We start from the raw sequence: 14,961 nt of genomic DNA on the forward strand, positions 1-14,961 counted from the left end.
AGGCTTGCTATGTGATACTGTAAAAAAGATCCAGGAATTGAAATGTGACTTCGAAGCTTTTTGCGCCAGCAATAGCCTTGAAAGATCTGTATCCAGTATTTTATGCGTTTGCATACGATTCAAGGGGATACATTTTACCATCTGGCTATCCATTTGACCAATCCAGACGGACCCCATGGTCAGCAATACTTGGCTCGACGCAGCCACTTCTAAGATTAAAGACAACACCCAGTGAAACACAACAGTCTTCCATGTTTCTGTGCCAGATAAAGCTGCAATCAGCCTGTCTCCTAGACCAAGAATAAATAAATAAATGATTAACCAATCTATAAAACTCTGTTCATTTGGTTAACTATTGCACTTAAATGATAATAAATGTTAATAATTAAAAAAAAAAATCTCACCAGATAGACGTAAAATAGCTGGCTTACTTCTGGCTTTACGGATATTGCCTTTGATTTTGTTTGAAGCCTCGCAGAAGTATTCACCCTGTAATATAAACGTACCAAATAGCATTTGAGCCAAAAAGAAAAATGTATAAAAATAAAACCAGTTAGTCGTTGGAATTAAAACACTTAATATTTAATTCAAGCGTTAAAATTAATATTAAAGGTTGAATATTAAATCATCTTTGATTTATAACTAAGCTAATGTATATGTTCACAATATTATATAACCGAATGTGCAAGGACGTATCCAGGGGGAAGGGTTTCTTACCCCCCTCCCGAATTTTTTGTCTGGCGGTTAAAAACGTAAAAAATGAAAGAATCTGATTCATCTTTTAATTTTTTTTTCTGTAAGCCACCCCCCACATAAAACATCCCTTTTTAACCCCCCACCCCTGGAAAAAAACTAACTGGATACTGCCCTGCGAATATGTCTCAACAACTGCTGAAATTTTGATTCGGGATTCTTCTCTTTGTTTACATTGTAAAATTACCATTTTAGATAAAATGGCAATTTCTTTATTAATATTGCTTTATACGTATTACAAAAATGCCTATGCCTTGGCGTTTTGCTGGTATAACTAATAGAGATTTGTAAAAATATCTCCTGGAATTTTTGCATGAAGTCAAAAAAAAACTTTTTTGCATTCTGACAATGATCTGCGTAGTACTGGTACCGATCTCTTGATTTTCTGCCTTAGTCAGGAATGCAATCCGTAGTTGGGGGTAAATTATCCGACGCATGAACCACCACAATTAATCTCCTAGCCGGGAAAACAGATTTTCTTACATTTTTTTTTCAGTTTTTTTTCGTTTTCCGATGTTCCTGTGCCATAACATTAGACTGGGTGCATTATGTAACCGAATCTATTTCTACAACAGCTAAATTCTTGATTCAGGATTCTTCTCTTTGTTTACATTGCAAAATTACCATTTTAGCTAAAATGGTAATTTTGGGTTTCATCTCTTTCTAAAAATTAAAGAAAAAAAACAAGTTTTTTAAACTGAAAGTAAGGAGCGACATTAAAAATTAAAACGAACAGAAATTATTCCGTACATGAAAGGGGCTGTCCCCTCCTCAACGCCTCGCTCTTTACGCTAAAGTTTTTTATTGTTTTAAAAAATAAATTTGTGAGACAGAGTCAAACTTTAGCGAAAAGAGCGAGGCGTTGAGTAGTGGACAGCCCCTTTCATATAAGGAATAATATCTGTTCGTCTGAGTTTTAATGTCGCTGCTTACTTTCAGTTTAAAAAACTTGTTTTTTTTTTATTTAATTTCTGATCGTTTTTAAGTTAATGCAGCTTTTATTTTGGCTCACCGTCATTGAATAAGTAAACAAAATTTTTATAAAAATTTTACTTTTCTTTTGCTAAATGGCTGTCTCTAACTTTGGTTCAAACGTAATTTACAAATTAACTTACGTAACGAACTTCTGTATTCGTATATTTTTCTTCTGGCCAAAAAATACAAAGTTGAAGATTTTTGCAGATATGAGCTTGAAACCTATGTAATAGGGTTTTCTGATACGCTGAATCGGACGGTGTGCTTTTCATTAAAATTCTTTCACTTGTAGGGGATGTTTCCCCCCTCCTTAAAAAACTCTGTAAATTTTCTCAGGCTCGTAGCCTTTGATGAGTAATACTTAACTTAATAAAATTTATATATTTAGAATCAGCATTATAAACCCATTCTTTTGATACATTTATTGACATCAAAATTCCGTTTCTAAAAGTTTCGATTACTATTGAGGCGTATCGCTTGTTTTTTATTTATTGTTTTTTGTTACGTATATGTTATTACGTATATGAGGGGGTTCTCCCCTTAGTCAATACCACGCTCTGTACGCTAAAAGTTAAAACAAATTTTAATTCACAAACCCCTGAATCACGAAGGCCGTTTAATTAGAATAGATAGCTCTTTTGAAAGCACTAAAAAAAACTGTAGCGTAAAGAATGAGGTATTGACTTGGGGAGAACCCCCTCATATACGTAATAATTTCTGTTCGTTCTAAGTTCTAATGTTGCTTCTTACTTTCAGTTGAAAAAACCAGTTTTTTTTAAATTTAATTTCTGATCGTTTTTTAAATAATGCTTGGAAATCCGACGCCCTTTTCATAGAAATGTCCCTTACCCCAAAGAAACATCCTCCACGGAAAGATTCTCCCGAGTAACTCCCTCCAGCCCCCCCCCACCAGAAAAAAATCCTTCCTGAAAATGTCTGTATACTTCCCAATAACCGATACAACATGAAAGCAATGGGCAAAGTTCATAACTTGCAGCCCTTCCCCTTGGAACTGTGGGGGATTAAGTCATCCTAAAAAACATATTTATTAGATTTTCGACTAGGCTGAACAAAATGGCTATCTCAAAATTTTAATTGGGCGACTTTGAGAAAAAAATGAGCGTGGGAGGGGGCCTAGTTGCCTTCCATCTTTTTGGTCACTTAAAAAGGGCACTAGAACTTTTAATCTCCGTTCCAATGAGCCCTCCTACGGTATTCTAGGACCATTGGGTCAATACGATTGCCCGTGGGGAAAAGAAAAAAAAAGAAAAAAAATAAACACGCATCCGTGATCTTTCTTCTGGCAAAAAATGGAAAATTCCACATTTTTGTAGATAGGAGCTTGAAGCCTCTACAGTAGGGTTCTCTGATACGCCGAATATGATGGTGCAATTTTCATTAAGGTTCTATAACTTTTAGGGGGTCTTTCCCTCTTTTTTCGAAAATCAGCCAAATTTTCTCAGGCGCGTAACTTTTGATGGGTAGGATTGAACTTGATGAAACTTATATATTTGAAATCAGAATTTTAATATGATTCTTTTGATGTATGTTTTGGTATCAAAATTCCGTTTTTTAGAGTTTCGGTTACCATGAGCCGGGTCGCTCCTTACTTACAGTTCGTTACCACGAACTGTTTGATATTGCTTTTTCTATATTACAAAAATACTTATGCCTGGGCAATTTGCTGCCACAAGTAATAGATATTTGTAAAAATGTCTCCTGGAGTTTTCGCATGAACTCAAAAAAAAAAAAATCGCATTCTGACAATGGTCTGAGAAGCGGAGGTATCGATCTCTTGATTTTCTACCTTCGACAGGGAGTACAATCCGTATTTGGGGGCAAATCATCCGACGCATGAACCACCACAATTAATCTCCTAGCCAGGAAAACAGATGTTTTAACGTTTTGATTCGTTTTTTTTTTCCGTTTTCTGCTGTTCATTCGCAATAACATTAGACTGGGTGAAGGTAAAATATTCCAACTGACTGGTGAACTGAATTCCAACTGGGTGGTGAACTGAGCAGTTCACCACCCATGAAACACAATGATGAGCTTTCATATCATCCCTGTTTCTAGTTTAGCTGTTTGCTGTTTAACGGAAAAACCGACTCATTGTGAACGCATGACGAATACAAGCAACAAGATAAAGCTGTTCTAAAGAGAGCACGATGAGACAAGAAGCAGTATTCTGAAGTTCAGGCTAAAAAAGAGTGAAAGAGGCCTCAGAGAAGAGGAACTTGTGGATCAAACAGTTCGTGGTAACGAACTGTAAGTAAGGAGCGACCCGGCTCAATAGTAACCAAAACTCTAAAAAACGGAATTTTGATACCAATAGATACATCAAAAGAATTATATTTTTATGCTGATCTTAAGTATTTAGGGTTCATCAAGTTTAATCTAACCCATTAAAAGTTACGCGCCTAAGAAAATTTGCCTTATTTTCGAAAAAAAAGGGGGAAACATTCCATAAAAGTCATAGAACCTTAATGAAAATCGAACAGTAAGATTCAAAGCTTCAGAGAACCCTACTGTAGAGGTTTCAAGCTCCTATCTTCAAAAATGTGGAATTTTGTATTTTTGCCAGAAAAAAGATCACGGATGCGTGTTTATTTGTTTTTTTTTCTGCTTTTTGTTTCTTTTCCCCAGGGGTGATCGTATCGACCCAGTGGTTGTAGAATATCGCAGGAGGGCTCACTTGAACGGGAATTGAAAGTTTTAGTGCCCTTTTTAAATCACCAAAAAAATGGAGGGCAACTAGGCCCCCTCCCGCGCTAATTTTTTCTCAAAGTCACTCGATACAAATTTTGAGATATCCATTTTGTTCAACATGGATGATTTAATCCCCCACAGACCCCGGGGGAAGGGCTGCAAGTTATGAACTTTGCTCAACGTTTACATATAGTATTTGCTATTGGGAAGTATACAGACGTTTTCAAGAAGTATTTTTATTTGGTAGTGGGGTTGGGGGGGGGGGTCGAGGGTTACGTGGGAGTATGTTTCCATGGAGGAGATTTTCATGGGGGAAGGGACATAGCTATGAAGAGGGTACTAATTTTCCCAGCATTATTTAAAGAAACGATCAGAAATTAAATAAAAAAATAAAAAAAATCAACTGAAAGTAAAGAGCGTTAAAACTTAAAACGAACAGAAATTATTCCGTATTTGTAAGGGACTGTACCCTTCTCAACGCCTCGCTCGTTACGATAAAGTTTTTATTGTTTTAAAAAATAAAGTTGTGAGACAGAGTCAAACTTTAGCGTAAAGAGCGAGGCGTTGAGGAGGGGACAGCCCCTTTCAAATTCGGAATAATTTCTGTTCGTTTTAAGTTTTAATGTCGCTCCTTACTTTCAGTTAAAAAAACTTGTTTTTTTTTGTTTAATAGTATGCAGAGTCAGTAAGCGCATATGGTAAAATCCTAGACGAGCTACTTTTTGCTACCTTAGAAAGGGTTTTAGGTTTGAAAAATGAAACTTTCAATAATCAATCCAGGGCCAAAAACCTACTCTGAAAAGTTGTTGCTAAGCTACTGTGTTAACCCTCTTCTGATTTCTAATTCTTAGAAATTTGCTTACTTGACTGGTACCCATTGGAATTTTGACAAAACAACATTATTCCTTATTTTCAGTTTCTTTTTCTCTGGTTTTAGTTTAGAAAAATATAATTTCTGTTATTCGAGAAGAATTTAAAGCCATGTCATTGTTGTTGTTTTTTTATTTAGGAAATGCATTTGCTGATCTTTAAAATTCCAAAAATTGGGACTGGGCAAAGTTGTAGAGCTGATATACTTTTCTTGTACTTCATTTAAGCAGAAGATCTATTTTGCAAGGTTTCACTTTTATAACACAAGCATTTTTAAAGGTCATCAAAAGTCAGTGTCCTCTAGGGGGAGAAGGAGTGGAGGTATATATTTTAATATAATTTTCCGGAGCATACTTTAGTCTCCAGATCCATCCTTGAAAGTTACATTTTCCTAACCCAACCCCTTTCTATGATAGCAAAAATTAGCTCATCAAGAAGGTTACCAGAAATTCCTAGGAAACATCAGAAATCCGATGAACCAGTAAGAGACTGGTGCCAATACCGGTGACCATAGTGTGACTTGGATATGGAAAAAACGAGAACTAACTTGTCACTAACTGGAAATTAATTTTGTGTAGAAAAAAGTTAGATCAACACGCAACTGCAGCAAGGAACTTAAAAATTCACAGCAATAAAAATTATAAAGAAATAGTAAACCTTATCTAATTTTCCTATATTATACATGCTAAATCTCATACTTTATGAATGCTTAATATATATATATATATATATATATATATATATATATATATATATATATATATATATATATATATATATATATATATATATATATATATATATATATATATATATACATAAAATATAAGAATTAGCATGTATAATATATAAAAATTAGATAAGTCTTTTTTATAGTCAAATTAAAACAGAAATTATTAATTGCTAAAACCCTGGAATACATTAGATTGACTTATTTAGACAAAATCCCACTGGGCTACGACTATAGCAATCTCAATATACTATGGAACAATCAAATTCTTAATCTACAATTAACTCAAGTCACAACTTATATTATTGCACGTAACTGTTGGCGTGCCATCAAACCTTGATAGCATAATGCAAGTATAAAAAATAAATTGCTGTCGTTAGCAGTAGCCTACTTTACTACAGCAGCTGTCACTTTAACAGCACTATTTCTTCAACAGCACACTGACAAATATGCCGACGTTTCCGATAAAAATTTTTAAACCAGGAAAGGTATTACCCCCCCCCCCCATTTTCTTTATGAACAATTTTCAAACAGTTCGTGGTAACGAACTGTAAGTAAGGAGCGACCCGGCTCAATGGTAACCGAAACTCTAAAAAACGGGAATTTGATACCAATAGATACATCAAAAGAAACAGATTTTAATTCTGATTTCAAATATATAAGTTTCATTAAGTTTAATCTAACCCATCAAAAGTTACGTGCCTGGGAAAATTTGGCTGACTTCCGAAATAAGGGGGAAAGACCCCCTAAAAGTTTTAGAACCTTAATGAAAATCAGACCATCATATTCAGCGTATCAGAGAACCCTACTGTAGAGGTTTCAAGCTCCTATCTACAAAAATGTGGAATTATCCATTTTTTGCCAGAAGAAAGATCACGGATGCGTGTTTGTTTGTTTGGTTTCTTGTTTTTTTTTTTTTTTTTTTTACCCAGGGGTTATGGTTTCCAACCATTGGTGCAATAATATAGTGGGATGGGTAATTTGAAATGAAAATAAAAGTTATAGTTCCATTTTTAAGTGAAAAAAAAAAATTGAGGGCAACTAGGCCCCCTCCCACGCTCATTTTTTCCCCACAGTCACCCGATCAAAATTTTGAGATAGCCATTTTGTTCAACATGGTCGAAAATATAATAAAAATGTCTTTTAGGATGACTTGATCCCCCAAAGTCCCCAGGGGGAGGGCTGAAAGTTATGAACTTTACTCAATGTTAACATATAGTATTGGTTATTGGGAAGTATACAGACTTTTTCAGAGGAGATTTTTTCTGGTAGGTGGGGGAAGGAGAGGGTCGGGGGCTATATGGAAGGATCTTTCCATGAAGGAAGTTATCATGGGGGAAGGGACATTGCTATGAAGGGGGCGCCGGATTTCCCAGCATTATTAAAGAAAAAGATCAGGAATTAAATAAAAAAAAACAAGTTTTTCAACTGATCAACTGATTGTGATTAAGAGGTCATTTTTAAAGAACTGGAAAAATTCGAACATAGTTTAAAGAGCAGGGTATTGACTAGGGGGCGAACCCTCTAATATACGTGTTAAAAATTTATGAATATAGAAGTTCGTTACGTAAGTTAATTCTAAGTTACGTATATTTATTACTAATAAAAACGTTCGTAAATAAAATTAAACAAGTTTCGAGAAAGCCATTTAACCAAATATAATACGCAAATTTTGTTTTAATTATTCATGTACGGTGAGCCAAAATCAAAACCTGCATTAATTCAAAAACGTTCAAAAATTAAATAAAAAAAACAAGTTTTTTTAACTGAAAGTAAGGAACGACGTTAAAACTTAAAACGAACAGAAATTATTCCGTATATGAAGGGGCTGTCCCCTCCTCAACGCCTCGCTCTTTACGCTAAAGTTTGACTTTCTCACAACTCTATTTTTTTAAACAATAAAAAAACTTTAGCGTAAAGAGCGAGGCGTTGAGGAGGGGACAGCCCCCTTCATATACGGAATAATTTCTGTTCGTTTTAAGTTTTAACGTCGTTCCTTACTTTCAGTTAAAAAAACTTGTTTTTTTTTATTTAATAATTGTAAAGTTCCAATCTTTTAAAAGTCGAAATTAGCTGAAACAATGAAAAAATCATGTGTGCCCTATGGAGGAAACCCCTTGTGCTATTTTTGAGTGGGTTGTAGTTACAGTAAAAGACATAAAAATTACTAATACGCCAGGAATTGACATGTTCAAGATATTGTAAGCTACCGTCAAGGCGGAACACCTACAATTCTATTATTATAATTAGCCTATATTACGAGGTAACTTCCATTTGTGTGCGATTCAAAGGTTTATTAATGGGATAATTTAAGTATTAAAATGAAATTATAACCTTCAATAGCACTGGGAAACAGCTACTATCAATATATTCACGAATATTAAAATTTTCAAATAAAGTTCATAGCCCTGGTAAGATCTTCCCTCTACCCTTCTCCGCACTTCTCTGTTAAATTGTTTCTATTGTAAAGCTCTTTGAAAGGTTGTAAGTATCAGAGACAATGAAAAATGTTTATATTCAATCTGCAATCCCCTCTGACTTGAAAGGGGAAAATCAATAACAAAAGTTATAAATCCAAGAATTCTATGCAACATCACTGGCGCTCAATTTAGATTACCTCTAGAAACAACATGAAATGAATATTTCTTGCGGGGAAACGGACGTCTAAATTCTATTTTGTTCTGTTGGAACTTGTGGGTTAGGTATGAAGTTTTCTCATCAATTTCAAGAGAAGAAGTTGTTTAGTCCATCCTTTACACTAACCTCTTCCAAAGGACTAATTAAATATTTACAAAAATTTTTACTTCCAAAGTGTTTACACCCTCAAATTTCCAGCCATCAATTGTTCTAACAATTATGTTTCCACAAGCTAGCAGATTTCTTGGAAAAATTTTTTTTGGAGAATTTTAAAGTACAACATATAAAGCTGATACAGCAGGAAAGCAGAATCATTAGTCTCTACATATTGCTAGAAAATCCCTGACTACTACTATTTCTTGCAGTTAGCAAATTGTTTTGTTTGTTTCAAACATGTATCTTCAGAAACGAGCTAGCCCACTCTATATAAATTTATAAACATATATTTATTAATCTACATTTATATACAGTGGGCTAGCCAAACAAGCCTTACTGATTTTTTTTCCATGCTTGTATTTTTTAATTTCTTGCTCAATTAATGCGTTTCTAAGAATTGTTAGCTAGCAGTTTTGGCTAGCAAACAGTTTTGTTTCCTCGAGCTAACACAAAATTGTTAGCTAACATTGTTAGTGTGGACGTTGGTAAAAAAAAAAAAAAGCCTAGAGACTACGAATGGACCATTTTGGTTGCAGCTATACAAACATGGGACACCAGTCAAAACAAAACTACTCTGTCTTTCCTTCAACATAACAATTTATACGAATTGATATTCAATTTCATATACCATAAATTTCCTGATGTAGCATCAAAATTTTGTATTTCTTTTCATTTTCACCATCTTGGCAAAAAAATTGGATCTACATAATTACGACAAAAATACATATGGTTATATACTACATGTTTCATGGTTTAGTGTTGGGTAAATCAGGTATAGTTATCGTTTATCTTCATTCGCTGACATCCGAAAAACCTGTTGTATTCTTTCAATTTGTACTAATTCACAATGTAATATGTACAACAAGCAGGTACACAAGAATTTATTTGAAAGGGTTGTCGTGGGTTTTTCAACCATCTCCCGAAACAGATAGATTACATTAACATGCTAGAAAATGTAGAACTATCGTCAAAGCCAAGGTATTTTGGAGGGGAGATGGTCATTTATTTTGTTTATGTTACTTAATAATTATTGCAAACTCAAGTTTAGATGAGGCAAGGCTGATATTTTAATTTTTTAGGGGGCACATTTATGGGGATAAAGTTTATTTAAACGGCAAAAAACGGTTTTGGGGGTCCAAACACAGGGATTCTCCTTGGTACGTGCCTGTCCGTAATTAACCGGCAAAAAATACAATAAAAATTAATCAACTTGAAAATGAAAACTAACCTGATCTCTGTAGGAGACATTGTTTAAGACCAGATACTCGCCCATTCCTGCTTTCTCACCGATTAGTATAGCTTCTTTTTGACCATCTGTCTTTCGAAACCACGAAAAATGCGGCTTAGGAACTGAATCAGCTCGGCATTCAAGTCGGACAGATCCACCAACGACCCCTGTGACGGGTGCGTTTGTAACCCCTTCAATCTTGACATCATTAGGTGGATCTAAATAAGTAAAATTGGGTTTGAAGTGTCAAATCAGGCGTATTTATGTATATGTTATTAGTGAATGAACTAGAGAGGATCAAGTACCTTTTGTTGAATGGATATAAGGCCTTGCTCAGATGATGTCAACCCTCTAAGTATTTATGAATGAGATTCACAGATGGTGTATTTGGGTTGAAACTCAATTATTATGATATTAGATCTTTGAAGTTGGTCTACAGCTACCTTTGGATACAAAAATAAGCAAACGGTTCGCTTTCAAAGTAAAATTTCTGTAACAATCCAAAAAGTAGACTCTATCCTGAAGTTAGATGAGTGAAATGTTGCCCTGATTCATCAGTATGCTCATTTACCCAGTTTGTTGTTTTGTTAATTAGTTTTGTTGCTTGTTTTTAGAACTTTCCTTTTTTATGCAGTTCTCGGATTATAGGATTATACTTTTATAGAGTAATAAATGTATCATTATTATTACTGTTATCATAACAAGCAAAAAAAAAAAAAAAAAAAAAAAAAATAAAACTATCAACCTTTTTCTGAATCCGTTTTTTCTCAGACTAGCATCTAGGTGAAAGGTATCTCAGAAAAGCCTCATTTCACCAAAATAAAGATGCAATCTTTTCCATAAGCTAGTATCAATTTTTTATACTAGTAGTTTTTTATATAAGAAAATTTGGTACTCCTTCGGTATACCCGCTCTTTTATATACTGCTAGTTTGGTTAGTGCTGATGAAATAAAATAAAATAGGATGACTATATAATCGTTTAGAAACAAATTTGGGCTATATATTTGCACATTAGGGGGGTGGGGGGCAAAGCATAGCATATATTAAATACGTAACCTAACCTAACCTAGATACCTTCCCCCCCCCAAAAAAAATCCAAAAAACAACACTTTAAATATCGTATACGCAATTAAAACCACGCTACACATTGTATTTCTCTACAGCGGTGTGTTGAGTTGAATCATCTCGTCAAAACGGGTTTTTCATCGCGTGTTTAGTTTGAGATATATACAAGAGAGGGTATATCGAAGGAGTACCGATTTTTTATATAAAAAAAAAAAAATAGAAATGTCTAATAAAATTTTATATAATTTGTTTTTAGATACAAATTCTAATATAAAAAAAAATTATATAGGAGCCTAATCAAAGGAAATATAATGAGAAGCTATAAAATTTACACACTCACAAGAAAAAAAAAACTCTTGTACAAATTCTTGTAGTCAATACATTATCACTGTTAAATCAGGGCCGCCAATGGGGGAGGGCTGATATTGAGGATTATTGAAAAAATTATCTTTTATGTTTTCATTTAAAGATTGAACAAAAATATCTAACCGTTGAATTGTAAATATTCCCTTTTTTTGTATTCATTCGTGTCTGCCCTCTCCCTTCCTACATCTTTGGTAGTTGGCACCTATGCGTAAAACTAAAATTGCATCACCATCTCTAATAGTTTTTGAAGAAGCTCAAACGATATTTTCGTTTACATATATGTAAAGGAGGCTCAATTTTCAAGAGATGCTCGTGAAATGGAGTTTCAAACAGTTCGTGGTAACGAACTGTAAGTAAGGAGCGACCCGACTCAATAGTAACCGAAACTCTAAAAAACGGAATTTTGATACAAATAGATACATAAAAGAATTTGATTTTTATGTTGATTTCAAATATATAAGTTTCATCAAGTTTAGTCCTACTCATTCCAAGTTTAGTTTGACTCTTTCTCACAACTTTATTTTTTAAATAATAAAAAAAAACTTTAGCGTAAAGAGCGAGGCGTTGAGGAGGGGACAGCCCCTCTCATATACGGACTAATTTCTGTTCGTTTTAAGTTTTAATGTTGCTCCTTACGTTCAGTTAAAAAAAAAAACTTAATTTCATTTAATCCCACATAAAAATAAAGTTATTTCCATTTACACAAGCGCTGGACTTGACCTATCTTATTCTAGAGTGAACATATTTTCTCAAGTGCTATTTAGAAACGGAGACGTTTCCCCCTAACTCTCTTTTAAAATCAGCTGTTTATTACTTTGTTCATAAAACTAGAGAGAAGCCATTCCGAGCAAAAGCTGGGAAAACGCTTAGTGGAGTCTACTAGCCAATTTATTAGATTGTCGTTTAATATGGATCTCATTTATGAGGTTTCGAGGTACCGTAATTCCTTGTGCAATAACATGAATATTAGTAGGCCTACATCCGTACTAACACTTGGTATATATACTCTTTCGTTTAGAGTACCCAGGAAATCAAAATTGAAAAAACACACTTTTTGCCCCTCGACTCATCTTAGGTCTATTCAAATATTTTTTATTTATTTATTTTTAGTTATAAAAATTCCTAGGCGGCACCGCATTTTTAGTGTTTACAAACTGAGCCGTGAAAATATATAGGCTACGCAAAAATTAATTAGTTAAATTCGGCCAGCCGTTTCGTCCGTAAAAATTCAAACATTAAAAGCCTGTTGACTCTCAAAGACAGCTGCACCTCAAAGTTGAGTTACACCTTCTTAAAATATGTGGAGATGTAAATTTTAATTTTTTTCTCACCCAAATTTCTTTTTTTTTTATAAATTAGGCACCACTAATTCCAAAAATTGCATAACTGTATATGGAGGTCTTTTCCATTACAAACTGAATTTCTAATTTTTTTTAATTTTTTAACATATAGATGATTGTGATATTGTACAGATATGGTAGTCTAAGTTTCCACTTAACCAATTCAAACAATCAAATTTCACTTTAACTCTCCTTGGTAGGCTAATTCAAGAAATTCTGTCAAATAAAAATATAAATATATTGTTCTTCTGACTTAATATTGGATGCACAACTACACACTGTTGCAAATAAATTAATGAGGCTCAAATAAATCAAAAATGTCAAACAAAACAATTGTCTATTTTTTTAGAGCTACACTTGTGCTTAGGGAGTAAAGCGCCACCAAGCAATATTACGGCTTCTAAAACTAGGGGGTTTATTGGTCAAAATCGATTGACTATGCCAGGTCATTTTTCTGGGACATTTTGATCCTCCTGCAGATCAGCCTATTTTTTACGGCAAAAGACGGCAGATATTTATAAACCATAGTGCGATATCTTTCGACAGGTACAATCTAAACTGCTTTTTAAGCCTTCAAACGGTTCGGGATAACGAACTGTAAGTAAGGAGCGACCCGGCTCAATACCAACCGAAACTCTAAAAACCGGAATTTGATACCAATACGTATATCAAAAGAATCAGCTTATTATGCTGATTTCAAATATATAAGTTTCATTAAGTTTTGTCTTACCCATCAATGGCTACGAGCCTGAGAAAATTAGCCTGATTTTCAAAAAAAGGGGGAAACACCTCCTTTGAAATTTTTTATTATATGCCAGAAGAAAGATTATGGATCCGTGTTTTTTTTTGTTTTTTTTTTACCCCGGGGTGATCGTATCGACCCATTGGTCCTAGAATATCTTGAGAGGGCTCCTTTTGAACGAAAATTAAAAGTTCTAGTGCCTTTTTAAGTACCCAAAAATATTTGAGGGTAACTAGGCCCCCACCCCCACCCATGTTTTCCACAAAATTGTCCGATCAAAATTTGAGATGGATATTTTGTTTATCATAATTGAAAGACCCAATAACTATGTCTTTTAATATTAAATACCTCCCCCCCCCCACACACACAGCCCCAGGGGAAAAGACTTTAAGTTATAAAACTTCTCCATTGTTTACGAATAGTATTTGTTATTGGGAAGTATGTAGGCTATACATTTTCGTATGGGAGAAGGGGGCGAATTTTCTGCTGGGGGTTTTTCCACGGGTGAGTTTTCCATGGGGTGAAATTATCAGGGGAAATTATGCACTTGGGGAATTTGCCAGAATTCCTAAACAAAATTATTTTTATATGTCTTGCTTTCTCTTTTCTGTCTCAATTTTAAGCGTGGAGTTGTTAAGGGTAATTGTCAGGGGTAAATTTTCACCAGGGTTGGATTGTCTAGAGAATATTTCCGTGGGGAGGGGATTTCACCGTGGGGAGAGGGATTTCACCGTGGAGGTAGGGCTATATTTCCTGGCATTATTTAAAAATGATCAGAAATTATAAAAACAAGTTTTTTCAACTGAAAGTAAAGAGCAACATTAAAACTTAAAACGAACAGAAATTATTTCGTATGTGAAGGGGATTGACTCCTTCTCATAACCTCGCTCTTTACTCTAAAGTTTGAATTTTGTCCCAATTCTTTGAGAACGACTCCCGAAACACAAGGATCGTTTAATTAGAATAATAAGAAGCTTTTTTTTAAAGTACTAAAAAACTTTAGCGTAAAGAGAGAGGGCCAAAACGTAAGAAAAATGTGTATAAATGTATTTTTAATTTGTTTGTTTCAAGTTCTTTTTTGTAACCCCATACCCCTAAGAAAAATACCCCCCTCCACCCACACAACAAAAATTCTCGATACGGCCCTGACTACACACAGACACACACACACACACACACACACACACACACACACACACACACACACACACACACACACACACACACACACACACACACACACACACACACACACACACACACACACACACACACACACACACACACACACACACACACACACACACACACACACACACACACACACACACACACACACACACACACACACACACACACACACACACACACACACACACACACACACAC

General features: G+C 34.5%; 1 protein-coding gene across 2 annotated transcripts in view; it reads right to left on the minus strand.

The window, feature by feature from the left end:
• Positions 1-14,961, minus strand: part of LOC148950806 (synaptogenesis protein syg-1-like) — a 113,646-nt gene that overhangs the window by 47,789 nt on the left and 50,896 nt on the right. For both annotated transcript variants that reach the window (XR_016141855.1, XM_089090016.1), the window contains exons 7-8: positions 10,059-10,276; positions 405-489 (exon numbers count right to left, since the gene is read on the minus strand). Coding sequence is in view for 1 of the 2 variants with exons in the window: in XM_089090016.1 (XP_088946142.1) it covers positions 405-489; positions 10,059-10,276 (303 nt within the window). In the remaining variant the exon portion in view is untranslated. The remainder of the gene's footprint in view (positions 1-404; positions 490-10,058; positions 10,277-14,961) is intronic.

The sequence above is a fragment of the Artemia sp. Qi Xiang Cuo genome, chromosome 6 (genome assembly GCF_049724085.1).
Source record: "Artemia sp. Qi Xiang Cuo chromosome 6, ASM4972408v1, whole genome shotgun sequence".
Classification (NCBI taxonomy): Eukaryota; Metazoa; Arthropoda; class Branchiopoda; order Anostraca; family Artemiidae; genus Artemia; species Artemia sp. Qi Xiang Cuo.